Source organism: Epargyreus clarus, unplaced genomic scaffold (genome assembly GCF_041222505.1).
Source record: "Epargyreus clarus isolate Ecla_fem2 unplaced genomic scaffold, WU_Ecla_fem_2.2 ptg000034l, whole genome shotgun sequence".
Lineage (NCBI taxonomy): Eukaryota > Metazoa > Arthropoda > Insecta > Lepidoptera > Hesperiidae > Epargyreus > Epargyreus clarus.
In genome coordinates, this window is record NW_027332239.1 from 4386532 (window position 1) to 4414048 (window position 27517).

The following is a 27517-nucleotide window of genomic DNA, read 5'->3' on the forward strand; positions in this document are numbered from 1 at the left end:
AGATTAAATAACGCTCAAATGTGCATAAATATAATTTGCGATAAGCTACGTTATTTTAAAAGGCATTAAGTTTTTAGGTAGTAGTATCTTACATTCACATTTTGTATAAGAGTAAGTAGTAGTATCTTACATTCACATTTTGTGATATTTCTGATTTTAGAGATTTACATCAATAAGCCAACACAATAAGCCGTCACAAAAATTGTACAAACTTTTCACGAAATAACGGCATTTGTATAGGAAGTCTTATAAAAAGACTTGTCTTACAATGAAAGCCCATTCTGTACCCAGTTCGCTCCAATAACAGTTCCAGATATTTCAGTAACCAGCATCGCGGTCGTTGCTCCAGTGATATTCTGGTTCCTTAATCGATTTTTCATCAAGTAGTTTCGCACACGCCCTGCAAACTCCAGAATTATCCTACTGCTCCACTTCCAGTAACGATTTTCGTCCACCTCCACTGCGATTGGAGGCTTCCAATTGCATAATATATGAGGATATAAGCGTTCAGCTTTCCGACCATTGTTCCTTTACGATATTTTAGGAACATTAATCCGTAATACATTAGGAGCACTCTTGTAACTACTTCTGGAATCTGAAGTAATTTTAACATATCCACTTAGCTTGGAAAATATTTTTTAACGAAATAAAGAAGCAAATGAAATGTACATACATAGCCCTGCTTGTGTAGGTCGTAACTGATCTACAAAATAAGCAGTGTAATCACTTTCAGAAGTTAGTTGGATGACCGTTAGTGGTTAAAATTTAAGTAAGCTATCGGTCATACTATTATCGGAGGTAACAAACAAGATCTCATGTAAGTACCTTAGTATGACCTACTAATAGATAACAGTGCTACCCATACACTCAAAATGCTATTCAGTGTCTCTTCAGTTGTGTGGAGTATGTACTCCACCATGCTGTTCAAATGTGTCAATACATATGTGGACTATCCACCGACCAATGTTAATATTGCAATAAACAAAATGTCACAATATAAGTAACTAAAAGACAGACGTAATAGGAGACGGATACTCTTATTTCATGTTATGAGCACAAAAATGTAGTTGAACGACTAACTGAATCTCTGCAACTGCTTGAACGGCACGATCTCAGATCGGAACCAATTTCCGAGCATCGCGTCACTGGAGCCAATATATCGCCAGACTTATTTCATATAAGCTTCGCCTCGTGACTCCCCCTCGATACCCTAGTTTTTATTAGAGTATAAAGCATATATCACATATAGCTTAGTTGTTTGAGTACTGAAGTGATGTCCATTTTAATTAGCTCTGTGTTTCTTAATTAGCCCATACCAACAGCTACGGATTTTAAAATCTGCCAGGTGAACAATAAAGAGAATGATATTAGCAATTCCAGCCTAGTAGTAACTCAGCCTTTTAACGAGAGGTCCGAGGTTCGAATCCTAAGCACGCCCCTCTATTTATCAAAGTTATATGCTTAGTAAAATTAATTATCATTCGCTTAAATGGTGAAGGAAAACATCGTAAGGAAACCTGCCTGGGAGATTTTAATAAAGGTCTTAAAGATCTACCAAGCAACATAGCCAACGCGGTGGATAAGGACTAAACCCCTCTCACTCTGAAAGGCGATCCGTACGCGGCACCAGCAGTGGGACAGTAGGTTGACGAGGACTGCCTGGAAAGTATTTTTAGTAAAATTCCCGTCGGAATTAGTATTCACAAATCATGGCTACATTCACTAAGAAACATTGCTCAAAAACATTTTAAACACCACGTAAACTTGAAGATATCTAATAACATCAAGATATAGATTCATATACGCATAAAAGGAGAACAATTTTAAAACCACTCGTCAAAAATAGCCACGCAACATAAACATCTCTCAACTTGTTAACAGTTTCCTTTGAAGTAATAAATTGTGTAGACTGTACATACATTCTGTATTTTTGGGCATTAACGTATCTATATTTGTCGTCTCGAAATAGTCAGTAACAAGCTTTTTGGAGCTTCATAAATTGCTTCAAACTATATCGTCACGCCGTAGGTCTACGGTCCACCGCTAACGTTCTAATAGACTAGCTACTTTCAGCGTCGGCGATTAGCGATTTTGCGATTGCGTTAATGATATATCACGTTTTGGTGACCTTCGTTCAGTCGCAGTGTCGAAAACGCGCGTTTTAGCGTCTGGTACAGTCAAACAAACTTTTCTGTGCATGTGATGGTTTTTCAAAAACAGCTATGCTCAATGCTCATGTCTATGGTAATTTGTTATCAGTATTTAACAATCACCGTTTCCTACGCACAGTAAATTTTGCCGGACTACTACTTCTACATCAACCTCTTAAAGCGGCGGGGACCGGTGCTCAAACATGTGCGATGTAGTGATCCGAAAAGCAGCTAAATAGTCACCAATCCTTAAAGTAGCTAGTTTGCTGGGCCCTTACTGAGTAAATGATGAGCTAATTTTGTCTAAGGACCATTACACGAGAGTGTTTCACTGCTTTAGACACGATCAAGGGCTTAATAGATTGAGATCTATGAGTACGCGTAATTGGGTAACTTTGTCCTTTGTTAATATGTGCGAATTTAGTTTTTTGTTCAAATGGCCAAAAACAAATGGCCAGCGAATTTAGTTACTCATTTTTTGTCCAAATGGCCAAAAACATATATTGTTCTATTATTCTCGTTCCTTTTTAAAATTACAAAGAATTTGGAGTATGTTCCACGTCGCTTAAATCCCGACTGGTGAAAATAGTTAGAAGGTTGTTGTTGTGATAGTTAGAACTTGTGTCGAACGATTTCATAACTTATAAGACAAGCAACAAGGTCTAACGACTGGTATCCAATGATACACCGAATCAGGCCTTAATGTGCCCTCCGAAGCACGGAGCCACGCATCAGTTTACGACTAATTCTCCATCGCGCCCGATGTTTCCTTTGTAGCAGGGATGTTATGAAGTTCCATTATCATAACCGAAATAAAAATACATCCGAAATCGTAACCGAAAACGATGCCTACGTACTGACACCCATACATGTAATAAATCCGTATCCATAACCATATCCGAAAAACATCCTGAACATCCCTACTTTGTAAATAGCTTACGAACACAATCTATCCCACTAATAATTGTTAAAATATAGGATCGTGAATTACTTTAAATAATAAAATCTTATTTTCTTAGTTCAGACACATCTTTATTTCTTCAAATATTTGACAAGAAGCAGTAACTCAGAAAACATTACCAAAGAGTTTAGTAACCTATAACAATACTTTTTGGATATAAAGATTATAATATTTACTTATTTACAACACGCCTCCTTAAATTTATAATCTCATTACATAACTATTACATACTAATAACATATCTAAATCAATCTTAACTCTAACCTGTTCTTCAAAAAACTTGCCTTATTTAAACTTTTAGTTAATATGTCTGCCAAATTAAATTTAGTATTAATTTTTACAATATCAATTATTTTATTTTCATAGTTCTCATTTACATAATGATACTGCACTTCGATGTGCTTCGAATTTTTTGTAAAGTTGCCGTATTTAGCTATTGCAACTGCACCTGAGTTATCTACATAGAGTTTTATTGGATTACAAAATTTTACATCAAATGACTCACTTAGTAAGTTTCTAATAAAAAGTACTTCTGTTACTGCTTCTGACATAGCAGTATATTCTGCAAAAGTTGAACATTTAGTTACTGTATTTTGTTTACGTGATTTCCAATAAATTAAGTTTCCATACAATCTAATAATAAAACCAGTTGTAGATTTTCTATCAACATTATCTCCAGCAAAATCAGAATCTACCATACAATCTAATATTTCAGTATCCACATTATCATTATAAGTTAAACTTAGATCCTTAGTATTATAAAGGTATTTTAATATTCTCATTGCATATTTATAGTGTGTTTCGTTATAGCAACTTTGGTATCTACTCAAATAATTAACACTGTACGCTACATCTGGCCTTGTGCCTGTACTAATATATAACAATTCACCTATTATATTTCTGTACTTAATAGTTTCATCTATTTCTCTAGCTTGTTCTAGTTTTAAATTTGTTTCCATTGGAGTATCATATAACTTAGTATTTTTCAGATCATATTTTGCAGCCAAAGATTCAATATATTTTGTTTGGTTTAGAGTCATTATACCTTTATCCTCACTATAATCAATATCTATTCCAACATAGCTTTTAACTTTACCCAAGTCTTTCATAACAAATCTTTTCATTATACTAGTTTTTACCTCATCTATTTTAGTTTTATTTTTACAACAAATTAGAAAATCATCTACATATATTAATATGTATATTGGGTCTTTGCTTGCTCTATTAACATATAAACAGTTATCATAGTTACTTCTAACAAAATTCAACGTTTTAATAAATGTATCAAAACATTCGTACCATACTTTAGGACTTTCTTTGAGACCATAGAGTGCTTTTTTCAATTTGTAAACTTTATTGTCGCCAATTTCATAACCTTTCGGTTGATTTACATAAACTTCTGATTTTACATAAGCATTTAAAAAAGCTGTTTCTACATCCATCTGTTCAATAAATAAATTATTCTTACAACTGTATGACAATAAAATTTTCAAAGTTTGCATTTTTCCTACCGGTGAGTAAGCATTATCAATGTAATCATTTTGCTGAAATCCTCTCACAACTAATCTAGCTTTATAAATATTGTTGCTTTTCTTTCTGAAAACCCATTTAACATCTATAACCTTTTTATCTTTTGGTTTTTCAAGTATTATTTTTATTTATGCTATTTATTTCTGAGTCCATTGCTATTTTCCATTGTTTATAATCATTGGAGTCCATCGCCTCCTCAAAAGTATTAGGTACATTGGCATCAATATAGTTAACATATATAAAATGTGAAACTGGATTACCATATCTAGAAACTGGTTTTCTCTTTCTCTTTTCTACTAAATTCTTATCTCCATTATCATTTAAACTATCATCAACTACATCCTTCAAGGTATTATTAGAACTAGTCTCCTCCGCATCTTCATATTTTTCATCACTTTCCTCATTTACTATTTTTTTTAAAGTTTGGTCTAATTCTAAATCTTTATCTTTTGGATCATCTAGTTTTTCTAAGCAAATCAGTTCAGTATTTTCTTCGATTACCTGTACATGCCTAGCATTAATTATTTTGTTATTTAATAGAACTCGATAACTATTTTCATTATAACCTACTAAAATACCTTTTTGTGCTTTATCATCCCATTTACTTTTTCTTAAAACTTCTGGAACCCTAACATACACTCTACTTCCATATATTTTTAAATGTTCGACATTTGGTTTTATTCTAAAAAATATCTCATAAGGTGTTTTATTTTCTACCGTATTTGCAATTGTACGATTTTTTAAATATGCTGCTGTTTTTATAAATTCAGGCCAATACCTTCTGTGAATTTTAGCTTCTCTCATTAAACACCTAGCTATGTCCATAGCAGATCTATTATATCTTTCCGCTACTCCATTTAATTCATGAACGTAGGGTGGACATGGTAATAACTCTATACCCTTATACCTTATAAAATTGTAAATCTCTTTATTTAAATATTCTCTACCATTGTCACACTGAATTTTCTTAATTCTTTGGTTGAATTTATTTTCTAATAAATTTACAAATTCTATGAAACAACTCGCAACTTCAGCTTTACTTTTAATACAAAATATCCTTGTGCATTTACTATAATCATCGATAAATGTAAGAAAATATTTCTCCCCACCATAACCAGTTGTATTATGTGGACCATTTAAATCAGTATGAATTAATTCTAAAATTTTAGTTGTCTTTGTTCTATTATTTTCAAAAGGCACATTTTTCATTTTACTTTGTATACAATTTGAACATTTCATTTCTGTGCTTTCAATTCTATCAGGCAAACCATCTAATAATTTATTATTTATCAATTTATTCAAATACTGAAAATTGACATGACCAAGTGCCCTATGCCATTTTTCTTTCTGAGTCAAAGTTATTGAATGTGCATACATTTCTCTTTTGCATACAAAACTTTTTATAGAATACAAATTGTTTATTTTATCAGCGACAACTATTAACTCTCTAAGACCATTATAAATTTTTGCATTTTCATTTTTTGCTACTATAGTGCAACTTTTAGTTATTTTTGAAAAGCTTAACAAATTTTGTTTAATGCCTTCAACAAAATAAACATTTTTTAAATCTACATACTTTAGATTGTAATAGTTTTTAAAATAAATTTTGACAGTGCCTACTTTAGAGGCTTTTAACATATTACCATCTGGCAGTTTTACATAAACAGGACTTTTCAGATCTATAAAATCATAAAAATATGTATCATTTTTTATTATATGGTCGGTACACCCGCTATCTAAAAGCCAATTAATTTCACCATCATTATCATATTCTTGTGTTACCTGATTTATTTCCGAATTACATACTTGAGCTGTCCATGACTCCCCTGCGAAGTTGTTTGAATATTTACCATTGGACTGACCTTGACCCTTAAAATGTTTTTGACCTCTGCCTCGGCTATGATCCGTTGTAAATAAGTAAATATTATAATCTTTATATCCAAAAAGTATTGTTATAGGTTACTAAACTCTTTTTTTCAACCCGACTATTGAACAAACACTACCGCATAGCGAAGTTCGTGCTAGGATCATTTACCCAGATATTAATGTACAGATTACGCTATGGAAGGAAATAGGTCACCATAACGCGAGCTTGAGCAAGATAACCCCACACCGCCATAAATTTGGTTTTTAAGTACGCGCCGAAATGTCGTTACTGGAAATTTGTTGGTTGCAACTCATTTTTTTCCTTACATTTTGTTTTTGTTTATAATCGTGTACACGAAACAAACTCTGAACTACTTCTTAAATACAACAAGTTTTTGCACTGTTCCGTCGATGCATGTTTTGTAAACATACAATAGAACTCTAAATATGTTAAGGTATAGATAGCTTATCTTTAAGTAAGTAAAAGTCTCGTTCAAATCATGCCCAAGACTGGATTATTAAAATGGTTTCAACCAGGAAGCTCCATAGGTTACATACATAGTAAATATAGTGACTGTTTCGCCGGCGGTCTATTGTCGATCATAGATTAGTCATTAGTAGATTAGTCACTCCTAACAAGAAAATGTAACCTAACAAAAAAAAAGTTTTGACATTTGAAATTGTCACTGTCATCCATTTTCGTGTTTAAAAATATTTTAAAAAAATGTAGATTTACGAATGAGACGATATTTCTTCGCACTTTTTCTTCGATTTTGTGTTTTTGCACCACATAACTGCGCATGTCGGCATTGTTCCGCGTAAATTACACTATGACAGTCATTAAATGGCTGACAGAATTGTCAGCCGTTTAGGCCATTTAATGGGTTCCTTCAATTACAAGGCGGTGACATATTTTTACTTATCTATGTTGTCGATATAAATAAAAAATATACGTGTCGAATAGATAACCTTTCTTCCATGGGAAGTCAGTTAAAATTTTTAGAAGACACGAGACTGACAACACATATTATCAGTCACTTAGTACCAATAACATATCGGAGAGAGTAATAAAGTAAAAATATGTCGAAGTTCAAATTAGCATCCCGAAGTGAGTCATACCGCTTTAATTAGAACCGGAATCGTAGTACCATTCGAACCTAACGCAAGTGCGTGTAACCGAACGCGCACAGTTCTGAGAACTGAATGACTCGATCTGGAGACCTACCAGCCAGCATCCAAATGCCAGACACTTAAATATAATTTAATTAAAAACAAGAACGCTTTCTCCGTACATGTCCTGGGGTTGAAGATGGCATGGGCACAAACATATTTTTTTTATAATAGAGGAGTAGCAGACGAGCGTGCAGATGTCCACCTGATGGTATTGGTAAGTGGCCTCCCATTGACGTCTGTAATCAACCCCAGATAGGATTAGATATTTCTGAGGTCGGCCACAGTCGCTGGGGTTGAACCACAAAAGGTTTCTACCACCTTCAAACATTAGTACTAAGTACACAAGAACAGTAGAATATCCCAGGATAACTATATCCTTATATCGAAACTGGTCAACCGATTACAATTAAATTTACTGACTTAGATTTTTTAGGACAAGAACGACATATTTTATTCAAATGGTACACGTTACAACCCAATCAACCAAATTAAAGTTACATCTGAAGATTAACTTAGTAATTGGTTGTCATTAGTTTCCTTAGCAACAAGGGATTGTCAGTTCGTTCACTTCCTCGAGGTCATCTTTAATTGACTTAGCAAGATGTTTCCCGTAACTGATGCCTTAATAGTGATTAGCGATGGTGACGATAGTCTGTGGAACACGAGTTGCTACGTGATGTTGTAAATGAAGTGATCTATTAGTTTAGAGTTGGAACGTTTAACTTTGAAGTTAAATTAAGCGTACAATCTTCATCAGGCTATGATACTTGAAGCTTCTCTAAAACATAAACAGTGTCGTTCAATGGTTTGCCGAATAATTCTTATATATATTAACTATATTTCATGTTAAACATATTAACAGGAAAAAACAATATTAAAGTTAGTATTTCAATGTAAAATTATGGTAAAACTACTCTAATAAGGTTCAAACTGTCGACGATTAACCGTTTAAGAGTCAACTTACATTTTGATGCTCCATTTTGGAACATGTGTTGGTGTATATTATTATTTTGTATGCGCACGTGTCCTATGTCGAAGAAAGGGCGGTGCATACTGCATGTTTTAAAATATCATTAAACATTTTGATAGCGGTCTGTTGCGAATTACTTTTACCCTAACTCTCAAATAAATACTGGGCCCTAAGTTTATTATAAGGATCTCCGCAAACACCTAATAGTATTAACTGGTATTTCAACAGAAATTAGAATGGAACAACTAACAATCAAAATTATAAACTAATTTAAACTATGCAAGTAAAGCAGCTCAATCGTTTTGCATTGAATCTGATAAAACCCGTTCAGCTGGATTCGTGTAAATTGGAAATCGCGAAATATCTAGGTAAAAATGTTCAGGTGTGCTTTCTTGCCCTAGTTTTGCCGGTTCGACGACCATTTTCGTTTCGTGTTCCACACGCGTCACCCGTCCCAGGTGTGGTGAGCCTTAAACCGCCGTTTCCACGGCAAATTGTATTTTTAGAACAGGGATATCGGTATTGCGGTATCGGAATATCAGGGCAATTCCGGTGATATTACCGCTGACGTTGAATATTATTTCCGGTAACGTCTTCAGATTTGTTGGAAGGAAACGTTCATCTAGAATATTACTTCTGGGCCTGTTTTGTTCTTTATAATTTGTAGAGTTGTTTAAAGATTTAAAGGAACACTGGTAATTTCTTCCTCATAACAGATGTTGTGGTTGGAAGGGGGTAAGGTACATACACTTAGACGTAGCTTCGAATTAGTCCTCCAGAGTAGCAACACATCTGTGGCCGACTCCGGGCCGACGCCTCGCGCCATCAAATGTATTGCATGTTGTTTCCAAATTAAATGTTATTTATAAAAATAATCGTTTATTAAAAAAACAGGAAAATATATTATTGCTAATCCATTGTCTAAATGAAACCGAAAAAATCATTGTATATATTTTATACACACTAATCGGTGTCAGTTATTTCTAATAGGACCAGTAATCTGATCATTTCAATTCAGCCCATTTCAATGGTTGTACATGCTGTGCTTGAATAGAAATTCAATTCAGGTTTACAATTAATTATCCCTATAACGTGACCTGTTTATGCAGTCAAATCGGATAATGTACATAAACAAGGTACATATTCAAATAGGCCTATGACATTTATACTACTAGTCAATAATAAATGAACTGATTAAAAATACAAGTTTATGTTTAAGTGATGCACTACCTAAAATGATTGATGACTTACCCTGATCACAATTTAGCGCTACTAAGTCTAAACATGACGAGGTCCTCGAAGCTACAATATTCCAAAACTAGGTTCAATTGATTAAGTAGAAATTATTAAACATGTAGTTGCAAGATTCGTCCCATGCGTATTGTGGTAGTTAATGAAAAGATCCATTTCAACACGCTTTTATTAGCTTGGGTTGTATGTATGTAACTATGTAACGGAATTTTTTAACCCGATTTCTATTCACATTGAACGTTCAGTTTAATTCAACATTTTGAAGAATTATCAAAAACCGATGACAATACACGATTTTAATAATTTTGTACCATTGTCCTTATTAATTTTATTTCTACCACGCTTTTATTTGCTTGACCTGTATGTATGTATGTAACAGAATTTGTGAACTAGATTTTTACCCACTTCGAACGCTCCGATTAATTTAAAATTTTGGATAATTATCAGTAACCGATGACAACACACGATTTAAATAATTTTATCCCATTCACCTCATCAGGATCATCAGGAATCAGGATTAACGATTTTTCTTGTGCGATTTTAGTGTGGTTTTTAGTTTTTACTTTTAAAACTATATTAATTATAAATTTTACAGTTGATTTTTCCAAACATTATTTTATATCAATCTTCTGACGTCAGTAAGTAGATAGCTAACGTAAATGGGAATGAACCCTTCTCATTAAAATGCATGTCACGTAATTGCGCCGAATCTTGGAAATTTCTAACAAATAATAAAAATTCAGGTCCACATAATCCTTGCATACATTACAATAGGGAAGGTCGAAACGTTGGCGCCTGTGGCGGCGCCGGGGCGTCGCTCGCTCGAATAGGAATGCCGACTTAGCAAATGCAGGGAGATGTAGATACTCATATCCTCATATGCCATACGCACGATCGATTACTTTATTAGCTAACACGCATGAATAACTTCCTTATTTTCTGATGATAGTTTTTGGCTTGTTGTTTTGAGTAACGATAGATATCTGTTTCAATGAAAGATAATCTGATCTATCTAGTCTTAGATTAGTAAAATTTATTTACTAAGAAGGTATCTAGTGCCTTTTGCTGTATTCTTTTAAGTGTCTCTTGTGGGAGGTCCTGTAATATGTCGTATTGCTTAATAGCTGTACACAGGGAGGTTTAAATCCCCCGAACTTGAAAAAAATCCAACTGTAATTTAGTTGTAAGCAGATGAGGGTGTTTTGGGATTTCAAGTCAACCTTCCACCCCCAAATAAATACCTATATTTTGGACTTACTACTGTTTAATTTTTGAGATAGTAGTAGGGCAGTTCAGCTAGGTTCTGATCAAGGATCTCGTAAAAGAGAAATCTATAAAATTTGCCCCCAGAGAGAGCAATGCATCTCCGCTTGATATTAAAAGTGTAGTAGAATATAGGTAGGTCTTTATTAGGAAATGATTTTTGCGTAACTTAGATTGCAAGCTTGTTTACAAATTTAATTACATAAAAAATAAACATATTTCATAACATTAAGTCATAAAGAGTTCTGATTCACAGGCTACATTTTTTACTTCTGATAAAAATTATTGTATAAGCGTAATACAATACTTGGTAATTAAAAATAATTGTACCTGATAATAAGTAAACATGAATCAATTACTTATAGATAATATTCTTTGAAATTGAAGAGAATTCTCAAGATAATGCAATTTGACTCAAATCAAAAGTATATGGAGATACTCATCTTTTTTCTGTATAATAATAGTTACTAAAGTTATCCATGTAGTAAGTACTTAACTGTGAAACTTAGATCTTTCATATTATTCATAGTGATACTGTAGATAGATTCCATATTTGTAGATATTATTCCTGTGAGCCTCATGCATATACTCAAAGTTGCTTAGCGGTCTATAGAGAGAGCTATGTTCTGTTTTCCTACCTAACAGAATCAATAGGAGAGAGAAAGGGACACTGATGACCTGAAGAGGACATCAGAAAACTGCTGGGTGTTCAGGTTAGGAGAGATCTAAGTCCACCAGTGAACTTTGAAAGGCTGATGGAAGAAGATATTACTTAGAAAATACATGTTTTTTTTTATATTTATACCTAACAATAAGGCAGGCTACCTGGTGGAAAGCAGTCACCATCGCCTATGGACTTTGCAACACCAGAGGAGTCTCATTCGCCCCTTTAAAGAGAGCTCTTTTTGCACCCTTCTTGAACAGCCCCATGTCATAACGCTCAGGGAATATGTTAGGAGAAAGTTCATGCCACATTTTGCATATATGTTCATTTACTATACTTATTCTTGTAACATATTTGGAAACTACCTGTGTAGCATGCGATTTTAAAGAGCAACTTGTAGTAAATTAAAAAAAATATATGTATTACCATACAGAAGAGTAAAATTAAAATTGAAGTATAAAAAATAAACTTACCTAATAACAAACATATTCTAACAAACAATTATGTGTATTTGACAATTATGTGCATTTGTTTTATGTTTAAAAATATTACTCTTTTTGTGTCCAACTAAAAGGCAAGTTCTGTCCCCACAACAGGAAGAGACCTGAAGTGTTCTGATTTTGCTGTGTGATATGCGTGAATGGATGTGAATATATAATTAAAATGATTTTAAATTCATACACATGAGTAGGCAAGGTATGCATTTATTAATAACTGCATGCCATTGCTCTCACTAGGTATAGAGAGGTACATGCAAAAAGTACTGGATTCACCTTTGGCCCAGCAGACATCTGAATAATTAATCTAGAATTTTTTTCAGGATCAGAATTTTATAGATGTCTTAATTTGTGTGTGTATGGTAGCCTGGCTTTGAATCTAAATTTTGGTGTATGTAAACCTTGTGCTTGCGAAAGTATGATAAGGAGTGATTTTTAAATTTTTAGCAGTGGTTGTTACTTTCTTCAAGTAGGTACAACAATATTTTAAAAAAATGCTCACTTAACTTTAAAACATCATCTATATGATAGAGATTATAATAATGAATTACCTGGCTTAATATGAATGAAGCAACAAGATGTAGGTTTTGTAATAGTATGCATATATTGCACATTTAAATCTGGTTAATTTTAATTTAAATCCAGCGTGATGCTCTCCATATGCATAGAAGTTATTTTTTGTTTCATTAATTAATTCTTATATTCTACCATGAATACTGTAAATTATAATGACTGGCATTAAATAATTAATGTTCTCCGATATTAAAGTAAAAAAAAACACTTACTCTTCCAGAGACCATTTGTCAAACACCTTGCTGGCCGGTGACAACAGCTGTAGGCGATTATTATTGTTCAGTAATACGCTAATACTATATATTTACACCAACCACTTGTTTTTAATTAATGAATAGCTATAAATTTATTAAATTATATTCAAAAATATGATGCACGCACTCAGAAATTATTTGAACTATTGATAATAATATGAAGAATACAATCGCGACGTGATACTTAACTGCCTTCCCTTGGTTAATAATTGTTTGACAATTGACATTATTTTGCATTGATTTAGACACATGACATGACATTTCTAGTTGATTACTTTGTTGTAATTTTTGTTGTTGTGAAGACTTGGCTAAAATTTTTAATCGTTTAAAAAATAATGAAAGTAATATTAATAAATTGTATTATTTATGAAAATTTACTTTCTTAGAAATATATTGGTTTATATAAATATCACTATAAATATCCTTAAAGTGTATCTGTTCGACAATCGACATTGGCGGCACCATTTTTTCTCTATATAATTTACGATATTAATGTCACTGTCAAAGTAATCAACATGTTTTGACTTGAAAAAAGCGCTAAATTTCCGTATAATTCATTATTTGTATATTTTTTTAATTTTATATACACGGGGTATTGGAAATTGAGTGATCGAGACACTCAAGTTTACTAAAACATTAAATTAAACTAGTAAATTGTATAATGTAAATAATTGACACTTTAAAAATGGAAGAAGAAAGTTAGTGTCGACAAATTAATGTTATTTAAGTGTGTTCAAATTCAGTTGTATAGCTAACACTTATGATTTTAGAGTTACTACGCAAGAAGAAAAAGGCTTTGATCGGGAGTAACAGGCGAGCTTTGGCCGAAGCGATCAACGATTTAGCGACGTATTATTACAAACATGCACGTTACTACGATGCCCTGGAGGAGTATAAGAACGAGGCATCGATATACAAGGAGCTCGGCCTTCGCATGGAGTGGGGCACTTGTAACCGGATGATGGGCGAGATGCTGACGATGTTAGCGGAGTTCGAAAAGGCTCTGAAGTATGAAGAAAGGCATTTAGGTGAGTTTATTTGGTAGAATGTTTTCTAAATGTTATGTTAGAATCCCTCAATGGTTCTTGATTAATTTTGATAAATAATTCACAGAAACAAACACACCCTCCATAAGGTTTTTCTGAAATAATATATGATGGTTTATAATGGACTTTGAAGTTGAAAAAATTTAAAACTTTAGTTTAGAGACTTCAAAATGCTTACGTGTAGAGTTACTAGTTAGAATTTCTATTTGTATACAAATAAATATCTTATACATTTCAGCTGTGGCAAAGGAACTTAATAACTTAGTTGAAGAACAAAGAGCAATGGCCACTCTTGGAAGAATATATCTGCTGCAGGGTCAGAGTTGTAATGACCAGACAGAGGCCAAGACTTCCCTAACTGCTGCTGAGAAGGCATTTATGAAGAGTGTTGTACTTTGTGAAAAGTATGTTTTCTTTGTATAAGGAACAAACATTCCACCATTTGCTCTGAATATATAAACAAGTCATGTCAAATAGCAAATTGTAGATATAAGCGGGACAAAGACAGCGTGGGACCCCCCGAAACCCGTCTAACCCCCAACTGGTACATAGCGGCCTTAGTGTGCCCTTACTGTTGCCACAGAGTATATACTCTGCATATGCTCATTGTTGTACGAAACAACTTCAGAGCAGACTAGTTGTTTGGCGCGAACTATAACTGCTTACTGGACATCTGTAATCAGCCCTGAATAAGGTTACAAGTCTACTTCAGATCACTCACAAATATATTGCTAACCCTGAGGACTAACTTGCAACTCCCTGGATAGGTATATCTTAGTGTTATAAAAATGCTTGAGTTAACTCTTAAACGCTTCAATGCTCGAGCAGTTTACAAACGCTCAAGTCGTAACTGAGAGGGTTCTATAGTGTTTTCATCAAGTAGCTTGCCAAAAGTATCAGACTCGACGTTGGACTCAGACTCGAGCAGATCTTCAGGACACAAGGACATATAGGCAAATGTAAAATAGATTCATTTGTAACTATTTATTTTTAATATGATGCACAATACTTTGATTAGACGACCCGTGTAGCGGAGCGGTCACCATGCCGGTTTGACGCGCAGAGGGTTCCAGGTTCGATCCCCGGCCAGACAGATTTCTAAATGATGAATTTAGATTTTCGTTTCTGGGTGTGGGTGTTTGTGTATTTGTCTCTGTGTGTGTCCATAACACCCACGATACAGGGAATCCTAGTGTGGGGCTGTGAGTGTAGAAAGCATTTATTTTTTTGATTTTTGTTTTATTTTTTTATTTTTTTAAATAAAAAAAAATAAATAAGACAATAGAATTTTAATCCCTAACTGTATTTTATTGTAATCTAAATTATATTATTATTATTACTGTGTTCTTAGGTTACAGGGTAATGGTATATTCATTTGTGTGATCTTTAAAATAAATGAATATCATACATTCAGTTTATATTATGAGTGGAAATATTTAAATTGAAACAAATTCTACACTATCTACAGATTAAATGGCAAAATCAACAAGACAGAATTAATGGACATGCGAGCCAGATTGCTCCTCAACATAGGAGTAGTACAAGAGCACCTGGGATACTTGGACAAAGCTGTTGATTGCATTCACAAAGCCATAACCATATGCGCAAGTCAGGATTTGTATGAAGTTTTACACAACTGTTACATGACGGAAGGCCTCTTGCATAGCAATAAGAAGAAGGATTACACTAAGGCACTCAGTTGCTTGAATAAGGCTCTAGAGGTTGCAAGCAGGCTGGAAGATAAGGTAAGGTCTTGTTATTCAATTCATGTACAGTAGAAACTCTAGTATCTGGAACTCAGTTATTCAGATTATCTGTCATAACAAAGTAAGTTAGTAATGGCCCTAGTAGACTACCTACTTTAAGCTTTTAACTTCTGAAAAGCAGCTAAATCGTCAACTGTCTATGCAATGCATGCACACATACACACACAAGCACACAATCATGCAGACACGTGCATACATGCACATTTACATATTGCCACTATTTATACAGTAGTATTATATAGTTATAAACTTACTTCTTACTTAATACTTAATAATTTTAATATAATTCATGATTAAAATGATCCTTATTGTATAATATTTTAATATGAGTACATACTACCTTCCGGTCCAGAGGAGGCATAAGCTGTTTTGACACATTCCTATAGCAGTTAGTTAATATGAGTGTAAAATTTGTAAAAATGTTTTTTATTTCAAACATTTTAAACTGTTAAATGTGTAAACATTGTAATATTTCAGGTACTAAAGATGTGTGAAACCCTCTCGTCCAAGGCAGACATTTTGTGTAAGATGTCTGACTACCAAAGTGCTAAGCAGGTTCTCCTTAAGGCGTGGAAAATGAAGACACCTGATGAGGAGGAGAGGGAAAATATTGAGTCGAATTTAAGAGTTGGTGAGTCTTAAGTGTCATGAGTTTTGATTGACTAGTGATATGTGACTTAATTTTTTGCTTGTAACCTAAAGATCAATCTATGAAGCTGACGCTTGTGTGTCTATGAGCATTGTATGGTGTTTACTATGAGTTTTCCTTTATGTTAAACGCGGACGAGCTCAGGTAGGACTATATAATCCTATCTGGGGTTGATTACAGATGTCCATGGGTGGCAGTAGCCACTTACCATCAGGTGGACTGCATGCTCGTCTGCCACTCCTATATTTAAAAAAAAAACACTACTACACACACATTTAGATTGATACCTTTACATATCCAAATGTTTCCTACTTATTACTTTTCAACTGAAGTCCTATTTTGTACGAAAATTAAAGTTTGATTTTACTACAAAATTTGCCGGTTTAAAAACATTCAGATGGAGCATTTTGTGCCAGATGTAATTACAAGGATTAAGTAAGAAGATATTTATCATTTGAAATCATTTTGGTTCTCCTTCAATCGACAAATCAACTTGAATTATGTAATGAAGATATTGTAATTTTTTATCAACAGTTGCAGCAATGTGTTACACAGAAGACCTCATAATATCAACGGACCCTTCTGACCACATGACATTTAAAAAGCTTTATGAGAAGTTGGGTGATGGTGCGTGCCATTTGAAGAACTATCCCAGCGCTATTGAGTATTATTTGAAGATGTTGGACCATGCAGTATTGGCTGGAGACTGTGGGAAGAAGCTTATTCCTATTTATGTTAGGTTGGTTGAAACTTATTATAAATAATAAGTAAGAAATGTTAGAAAATTTGTGGAGATGGTAGAATACTCTGTAGTTTGACTATAGGTGCACCATTACCACACTTTTCTGCCTGATAACAGCACTTATAAGTACTGCTATATTCTACTTTGAAGGGGTTAGTAAGGGTGACATACTTTTCTGAGGTATTCTACCTTAGTCAGTGATAGCAATGCATCTGTTGTCAATCTCAGGGCTTAGGCAGGAGTCTTATCTATCTAGGGCTGACTACATGGGCGACAGTAGCCACTTACTATTAGGTGGACTACATACTTCTTTGCTACATAAATATTATAAGAAAAAACAGCCTTAAATTGAAATAATGTTGAGATTATTGAGCTAGCGGAGTATGTGATTGCTTTAGATAATATAATTGTTAATTTATAATTCATGAAACATACATAGATATGCTTGAAAAATGTTACTCTGCAGTTAACATTTTTTTTTAAATTAATTATTTATAAATAACTTCCAGCTTATACCAAACTTACAAAGACATGGGGTGCTACTATGAAGCCTTGGAGTATTATCAAAAAGAATATGAGTTGATTAAGGATATCCACAAGGAAGCGTACACAACTCTTGCCAATATAGCTGAAGTGTGTTTCTTGGCTAAGAAACCTTATGACCAAGTGGAGAAAGCCTGTTACGATGCAAGGAATGTTGTGAGTATATATTCGGATTTTATCGGCAAACGTAGTGTTGCCATATAAATAAAGAAATGTATAGGGTGAACAACCCTTATTTCTTAGGGTTATGAAAAATAGATAGCAGCCGAGTCTCAGACCTACTGAATTTGCATATAAAATTTGGTGAAAATCTAACTATCATTGTGACACGAGAATTTTATATATAAGATATATTCATGATTTTGTAATACCGAAAAGAACACATTTCATATTTTTATTAAGTACTGTAGCGCGGGAACACTTTTCGGTTTTATTATTTTAAAAAAAAAGAAGGTTCGATTTGCCCGACGGATCCCCAAACATCGTACGATGTCCTTGCCGGCGCCTGACCAATCAGGAGCGATCGTACGATGTGCAAGGATACCGCGCATGCGCCTGAGCTTATGCCTTGCGCCGTGTTTTTGAGAATAAAAGCGAAGTTGCTTTGGAGCCGCGCGAGTGAATGCGTCTGCGCGCTAGCGTCTTCCGTCGAGGCCCCTTTTGTTAAATCTAAGTTTTTGTTAAACAATCCAAGTTTTTTTATAATAAATAAAAGTTTTGTTATAGTACTTATTTAAGTGTTATTATAACATATATATTTTTTATGGTTTATTTCTGAAAATATCATTCATATTCCCTGTTGCCGATTTTCAGGCAAGAGATTGGAACAAGAGAAAATATGAAATCCGAATACTAAAAAACTTGCTGAGATACCAAGAAGCGTACTACGAATTGGAGAGGATAGAGACTACTAAAGAAGAACTAAGGGCTTTGGGGTGTAACAATTTTGACAACCTGGAACAGTCAGAGGATGAACAGAGTTCTGCTGGTGGTGATGATGAGGACACCACCCATATCGGAGATGATATCTGCCTTGAAGATTTGACAGGTGAGCTTAGGGAAGTAGCAATTTTCATTATTTCGTAATTTTTATTGTTTCTTTTTACCATTTGGGCATAGCTAAGGATAATCCGTTTTTATTACTAAGCCTCTGCTGTCTGTCCATCTGTCTGTCATAGGGCTCTATCTCTGAAAATGTAATAGATACACAATGGTGCCAATATAAACGAATGCATAAAAAAAAATAGAAATAAATGGGGATTGCCTTACAAGAAATCGCTATTAAACTGTAATAGGTAGACAGTTTAAATGTTCATACTGCATTTACTTTAATAGCTGCTATAATAACAAATACTAAAAATAAAAAAAATATATCAAAATGTTGGTAGTATTTAATCCTTCATGTGCAAGTTCGAGTTGCACTTGGCCAATTATTAACACTAAAGAAGCATCCTCTTCCCCTGTTGGTAGATCGTTAATCAACCCCAGATAAGAAGAGATTGATCTGAGATCGGCCACAGATATTTTGCTACTTCTAAACTGAGTTGGAACATTTCTGATTACTATGTTTCGCTTATCACACCCTTTTAACATACATCGCGTTTAACAATGTTGTTATTACGCCAAATTAGGAGTAGCGTTCTATCTCCTCTTAATTTACCCTCAATTATATTTTCAGATTTATCAGACACCAATGAAGAAGATGCTGCTGACAACAAAAGGGAGACAAGGAGACGTGGGAAGGGCTTCGCCATTAAGAAGAATATGAAAGGGGAGACACAGTTGCATGTTGTGAGTACCTATTATTATATTTTTTTATTTTGATTTTATTTATTTATTTAATGATTGAATTTGATGAATTAATGATGAATCTGCACAAAGATTCACTCGCATATGTCGTGGTGCATGGTTTTATTTTTAACGTGAAAACTAGATATTTTCGTAATAAAAAATGTAACATATAAACATGTAACACGAAATTTTTGGATTTTATTTCAAAGGCTGTCAGGGGAAAAATGTTGAAAGGAGTTGCAAGGCCGATTTTGACAAAAACTAAAACTGCATCATTAGTTTTTTAAAAAATCTTTTTCCCTAGGGAATCGAATACGAGAGAAAAAAAAAGCGCACTGGTTTAAATTTTGGGAATCAATGATGAATGATAAATCCTACAACCATAATTAATGCAAATTATTCCACTTCCGTTTTCCCTTAGGCATGTATATCAGGGAACAAACTTCTGGTAGAACGGCTGATAGCCAAAGGTCACCCAGTGAACGTGAGGGACAATGCGGGCTGGTTACCGCTCCACGAAGCTTGTATCCACGGCCGTCTTGACGTTGCATCTATACTGATCAACAATGGTGCCAACGTTAATGATAGAGGAGGATCGAACTGTGATGGTAAGTAGAAGATTTTAAGGTATTTTATGGAAGTCTGTTTCCGTAATTTGAGTTTTCTCGGATGTCCATAATTAAATATATCCGAAAGCGTAACCGAATCCGCTTAGTCTCCCAGGACCCACCGGTGGTGTGAAGACTGATATGTCTCAATGGTCCCACCAGACGGTGGGACCATTGAGACTATTTTATTTTATATCTTCTTAGACCCACCACGAATTTACTGAGTGTATTAGGGTTTATAAATATGCGGTAGGCATACACCATACACCTAATGGCAGGTAAATCTTTGATGTTCAACTGTAACAAAAAATACTAGAGGTGACGGTCCTGCCGTACCACCGGCCGTACTCCTGGTAGTATGGTGGGTCCCTCACGATTAAAACGGTACCACCGACTATACATAGTATTGTTAATATCCGATTTATACTCTCTATTAATTAATTACGTTGTTGGTATAAGAATTTTGTATTTAAATACACAAGATAAATAATTAATGCGTTTAAAATACAGCCTTCAGCCTTTTACAAGTTTTAGTTGTTATACTAGTGCTATTAATCCCAATTCAATGAGGTTCCAATTAGATATTAGATTGGTTAGGTTATGTTATTTAATTCAGATTCGGTTTTCATATTAAGATTGTATTTTGTAATAAAATAATGTCACTAATACCATTATCGTAAACATTTTTTAAAAAATTACATAAAGTCCCTATTAAATTTTATTAAATTACGGTACAGTTTTAATACAGAACCAAAGGTTAACTATAGTCTGATTCATAATTAGGTGTCCAAAATGTAAACAAAGAAATGTCACTGTCAAAATTAACAAGAAACAAAAACTTTAACAAACTCGACAAAAAACGAACATTTAACAAATATACACAATTTAACAAACGCGTTATGTAAACGAGAAAACATTAGAGTTTGATCACAATCACGAAAATAAATAATATCATTTACGAAACTTAAAAATGACAGCACAAGAAATGTCTTGGATTCCGATTGTGTTACCATTATCACATTTTAATTTTCTACCATAAACTTTGTTTTTTATTATTATTACTGTATGGAACGAAATTTTGGTGATATAAATATTAGAAAATGTGAATTAATCTTAATTTATTTAGATTATTATTTTATTATTGTTGTATTACTTTAATATCGACAAAAATAAAAACTACCATTTCTAACGTATTTTCTTGATAGGTCAACACCTTTGTTGACATTTTGGACACCTAATTATGAATCAGAGTATACTATAATACTCTTCGCCCACCGTACAGCTAGGGGTACGGCCGGTGATACGGTAAGTCCGTTATGGTTTTGAAGATGCTCACCCTGTGTCACATGAGATTAGGAATCATATAGGTTAGGTCCGAATTAACGTGAATCGGACCCACCCGCTCGCAGGGCGATACCGCACCCTGCTCGCTTAATTTTTTTTTCTTTTATGTTCCAACCTAACCTAACCAATCCTGTATGAATACTGATATTAATTTAAGCAGGTATTAATTTAGAATAGTGGGTCTTGGAAGACAAACAAATCTCACAGGACCCACCAGTGGGACCATTGAGACATATCAGTCTTCACAGACCCACCGGTGGGTCTGTTTGGTGGGTCCTGGAAGACTAAGCGACCGAATCTGATGTACGTTTCGAATAAATTTGAATAAGGACGGTGTTTAAATGCTACACTATTATAAAACGTTTTCGATTAAGCTAAAAAGTTGATATACTAACTTTAGTAAAAATAATATTTTTTATTTAAGGTTTATGTTATCTTATGCATATACCCTTAGAAATCAACAATTATTTAAGATTTACAGGCAGATATTTGAATAATCCTATTTCTATCTCAGGTATAACACCTTTGTATGATGCAGCAAGCAATGGCCATCTAGAAGTTGTACAGTTATTGTTAGAGAATGGTGCCATACCATCACTAAAGACCGACTTTGGTGAGACTCCTTTACAAGTACTACAGAAATGGCGGACAAAAACTATCCTTACTAGAGATGAAGAGATAATGTACAATAATATATGCCATAAAATGCATACCATGGTTGACAAAGGTGGTGCATTTGAAAGTCTTAATAGGGCCAAGTCAAAGACTCCAGTCAAACCGATAAAAGACACTACGCCACCAAGTACTTCAAAAATGACAAGCCGGATTAGGGATCTGGAGTCACCAGTGTTCAGGAAAAGAAACATTATTGACGATGACAGTGACGACGAACTAAATTTATCGCAAAATATTAATAAAAATCAAACAGCTTTCCCATCTGATGACTCCGAAAATTCCCTTGATAATGACTACGAAGATAATTCTAAGAAAGATAAGAAAAAAATATCAGGCGTAAAAGAATACAGAAGTGCAATATCAGCGTTGAGAAATAGAACTGGAAGTGACCTGTCGGATGTTGAAGTGAAGATATCTAAGCAGAAACCAGCGTTACTAGACCCGACGGAAGTTGACGACGATTGGTTAGATGACGATCTGGGAATCATGAACAAGAGCAAGAAACGTAAACTTGGCGACCCATTAACGTCTGTAGTTGTTAAGAAATCGTCCACGGACATCATTAAAGAGAGCGTCGAAAACATAAATAAAATCAATGGACCACTTCACGATAGCAACAGCATTTCTATATCTAGAAAGAAGTCTCGTATTAGTGATGTTATTGACATGAGCGAAAACAGTTCAGATTCGGATCAGTTTAGAAACGAAAACATTTGTCCGGATACAATTGACATAATTGATATTACTAGACAGCTCAATAACACGAAGTCCAGAGATAGTAGAGATGGCATGCGGCGTCGTTGGAAAAGACAAAGCACGTTACTAAGAGCGGGTTTTCAGAGAAAAAGGGATGAGAATGACCAGTCTAGTAACAGCGGCAGTGACAACGAAGTGACTATAAGAAGAGATAGAATGACTCCGGTGGCATTTTCTAGGAAACCGTCAGGTGAAAACTTCAATCACAATTCCAATGATGGTTTTAACATAGTGCAAAACATAAACCCTAATATAGTGCAGCCAATGAACGTTATACAGCCGATAAGCATCGTGCAAGCGTCAAAGAATGGCAGGCCCATGCAAACACAAATTCTTCCTCCAGCTGCTGTAAAAGTAAAAATACAGGACAAAGTGCTATTGATATCGTTAAAACTCGAGACAATCAACAAATTGACGATCAGCTGGCTTGTTGAAGAAGTTAAATCGAGATATTACAAGTAAGTGCCTTATTTACCACGTTTTTATAGGTTTACCTGTACGTATGTATGTAACGGAATTTTTGAACACAATTTTTACCCACTTTGAATAATTTAAAATCTTGAAGACTTATCAAGAACCGATGACAATACACGATTTTAATATTTTGTCCCAGTCTCCTCAGGATCGTTAAGATTAACGAATATCCTTGTGCGATTTTAGCGTGGTTTTTAGTTTTTAACTATAATTATTTCTAATTAACTACTTGTTGGTTAAATTCTCTGTTTTATTCTAGAAATTTGATACAATAAGCAATTTATATTATGTACTGACAAAAGTTTTCGAAATCGTACACGTCTTTTTTTGTAACTCTTCGATCATTTTGATCAAAATCGAAGTTCGATCGAGTTCGATCGAGTTATCACTTGCTTAAACGATGAATGAAACCATCACGAATAAACGTGATAAATTAAAAAAAAAAAAGTTTTCAAAGCTATGTGGAGTCTACCAATTCGCACTTGGCCAGCGCGGTGAACTATGGCCTAATAATAATAATAATAATAAATTTTTATTTCAGATAACAGAGATCCATTTTGTTAGTTACAATTAAACTTAAAACTATGTTAGTACAACTATATCTATACCTATAATCAATAAATCATGTACTTGCGGGGCACCCCGCGCAGACAACGACACCGAGCCATGGGTAGTTCCGTCTTGGTTTCAATCATCGTCCGCGCAAAATGCCTCCAAACAGGTGCATGCACATCCTCACAAACGGTTTTTAGCATGATGTTGTGACTATCCCTTATTCTCCTCATCAGCGATGCGACTTTTTTCCTTATGACGGCATGAAAGCTATCAGTTTGAGTCTGAGCAAACATCTCGGAGGCTCTACAAAAGCGAGGAAGTCCCAACATCATCCTAAAGACATTATTATACTGAATACGCAGAGCGCTTAGTGATTTTTTGGCATAAGCTATCCACAGTCCTCCCGTGTACAATCCCTGACAGTACGCCCTAAAGAGTGTAATTTGGACCTGTCGTGAACAGCGGGCAAACCTACGCGCCAGCATATTACCTCGAACCGCAAGCGCTCTGCGTTCCCTTTCGATATCTACATCATCTCTAAGGCTGTCTGTGAGGAGATGTCCTAGATATTTAAATTGATAAACCCGTTTGAGATTAACACCATTTAGGGTAATCGCAGGGAAGGATTCAGGACATTTACCGGCAGCCTTAAACACCATGTACTCGCTTTTTTTAACGTTATATACTAGACCGTGTGATGCGGCATAGACCTCACAAGCCGATAGCAGTTCTCTGATTGCTCCAACAGTCGGCCCCAACAGCACCATGTCGTCCGCATAGCTAATGTTGTTAAATGGAATACCACCGATACGACATCCTACACGCGTACCGCTGAGCCCGACTATGAGGTCATTGATCCTTGTCATTCTGTGATTAGACCTGTGCCCAGCACTGGGACAGTAATGATCTAAAGATGACTTTGCGATATCTTTACAAGGGATTACGTGCACATTTAACTTAGTCACATAATCGCTACTTTAAGATAACCACTTATATTTTTTTTATTTTTATAGATTAACCGGTGTCCGACCAGTGTTCAGTTTGATGACGTCAGACGGCGCTATCCTGTCCGAGGACGACCCTCTGAGCTTGGTTCTGTCGTCACCAGAACTCAACACCTGCGTCACTAATTTCAAGGCATCTCCTGCTGAAGAGCGCTATTTGGAGTGTTGTGAAGCATTAGGTTTATGTAAGTAGAATAAATAGGTTTTGCGATTAAAGTAAAGTGACGTCTTTATTCGATTTAAATTTACATATCGATATTTTGCAATCTAAAGCGTGCGATCATTACTGAACCATAAAAGGACTACTACTACTTGTTAGATAAGGTGAAGGTGGTAGAACCCTTTATGGTTCGACTCCGGCGGCACCACCGCCACACCTATTTCTGCCTAATAACAGCAGTGTTAGGCGTTGCTGTGTTCTGGTTTGAAGGGTGTGGTAAGGGAGACAGACTTTTTCGAGGCGTTCCAGCTTAGTCCTCAGGGGTAGCGGCGCATCTGTGGCCGACATCAGGTAGGAATATCTAATCCTATCTGCGGTTGATTACAAATGTCCATGGGCGGCAGGAGCCACTTACCATCAGGTGGACTGCATGCTCGTCTGCTACTTCTATATTATAAAAGAAAAAAAAAAGTTACATCTATGTCTTGTAGTGTGTGTAAGACTCAAGTCTACTACAATAGCCTTCGTACACTACAATCTTTGGATAAATGCACTCATATAATACTGATTGAACTTCACTTACAAGTTCGTTCGATTATGCATTAAATGCCACTGGCCCCAGTTTAAACAATATTTTAAAAGCTTTCCTTAATATTTTCTCGAAATTGACTTAGTTTCATAAACAAAGTTAAATATTTTAATAATAGAAAAATGTGATAGTTTAAAATGTGATGATATTTAATTTTCTCAGCCCCTTCAGAAGAAATCCAGCAAGCGGTTGGACGAAGCCACACAACACACAGACTAGCGCTAGGATCGCAAACACTATCGCCCTCACAAGTCCGACCGCTCTTCCGCGCACTAACCCACCAAACTCACATCACAGCTATATTAGTATCAAATAACAACATTGGAGACGATTCCATGAAGTACCTTACAGAATGTATGTGCACTATAAAACATATAACGCAACTAGACCTAAGCAAAAATAACATCACCGCCGATGGAGTGAAAATGTTGGCAAATGTTTTTGAAAAAGCAACAAGACCTATTTGCCAGAGCTTAGAGGAGATAGACTTAAGTGGAAATTGTATAACTGTCGAAGGTTTTAAACATGTAATGAAGTTGAGCCTTCACATCAAGCTAAAGGTTTTAAGATTAAATGACTGTGGAATCACAAACAGTGTTACCGTTGACGCAGATAAGCTACAATTTAAGACTTTGGAGACTATAGACTTGAGTAATAATGACATTAAACAACCAATGCTTATATCTTTGTTGTCGACGTTGAATCCTAACGTTTTAGTAGATTTGGAATTGGATAATATTGGCGTGGAAGGAAATGTAGTGGGATGTATTGCTAGTATCCTAGATAAGTCGAAAGATTTGAAGATAAGGAGATTTAGTCTGTCAAACTGCAAACTAGTGGATGGACAGTTCATGAGAATATTCAGGTTTGTAATCTTTTATGTAATAATTTCCCTTTAATACGTAAATACATTTTTCTCAGGCTACATTATTGTTTGAACTTGGTATTTTACATATATAACGAAAAATATATATTTTACATTATAAGGAAAATATTTATATATTACAATATCGGACATTGTTAAAAATACCCGCAAATTTTGTCCTTGAATATAAATGTAATGAGGTTTTTAGTCATAAACAGAAGTGTGTTAGTTTATTATTATTTTTTAAAAACTTTTTTATTTTCCAGATGCCTTGGTCGCGCGAAACACCTTCAGTCTATAAGTCTGAAGGACAATCAAATTACTTTCATTACACTGAAGAAACTGCTCCAACGGCAACCTCCCGTACCACAGATCAACCTCGAGGGTTGCCAAGATATATTCAAATACTCCCCAGATTCAGATTTCCAAGTGTGGTTGCCAGCTATCGACTTCGGTCGATGTATACCCGAAATCAATGTAACACCAATTTTTAAAACTGACGTCGAAAGAGAGAGCTTCAAACTGTTTTCCAAAACTTGGCTGAATTGTTTCAAAGGCAGGGGCCTTATCGAACATTGTGAAGAAAGTGTAATTAAATTTACGGCTAGATGATAAATCAGTAAATTATTTAAAATTAAGTCTTAATGTATTTTAGGATATCGTTTTCATAATTATAATTTATGTACCTACCGACTACCGATTATTTTTATTCGAACTATGATGTGCTGTAAATAGGGTATATGTATTAAAGGATTTTTTACATTCATATTTATTATTTTAGTTTACACATCCCGACAT

General features: G+C 34.6%; 1 protein-coding gene across 2 annotated transcripts; it reads left to right on the forward strand.

Moving 5' to 3' along the window:
- The first annotated feature begins 13662 nt into the window (after positions 1-13662).
- On the forward strand, positions 13663-27485 carry LOC140755768 (tonsoku-like protein). Of its 2 annotated transcripts, XM_073091081.1 has the most exons (14): positions 13663-13850; positions 13923-14180; positions 14437-14602; positions 15667-15943; positions 16442-16595; positions 17148-17352; positions 17865-18054; positions 18712-18946; positions 19577-19689; positions 20111-20297; positions 22156-23530; positions 25115-25290; positions 26017-26719; positions 26986-27485. In XM_073091081.1, the coding sequence occupies exons 1-14, from the start codon at positions 13838-13840 to the stop codon at positions 27329-27331; spliced, it is 4398 nt and encodes a 1465-aa protein (XP_072947182.1). In that variant the 5' UTR covers positions 13663-13837; the 3' UTR covers positions 27332-27485. The 2 variants fall into 2 exon arrangements, with proteins under 2 accessions (XP_072947182.1, XP_072947183.1); XM_073091082.1 differs by lacking the exons at positions 13663-13850; positions 13923-14180; positions 15667-15943 and having other exon boundaries at positions 14467-14602.
- Positions 27486-27517: the final 32 nt, after the last annotated feature.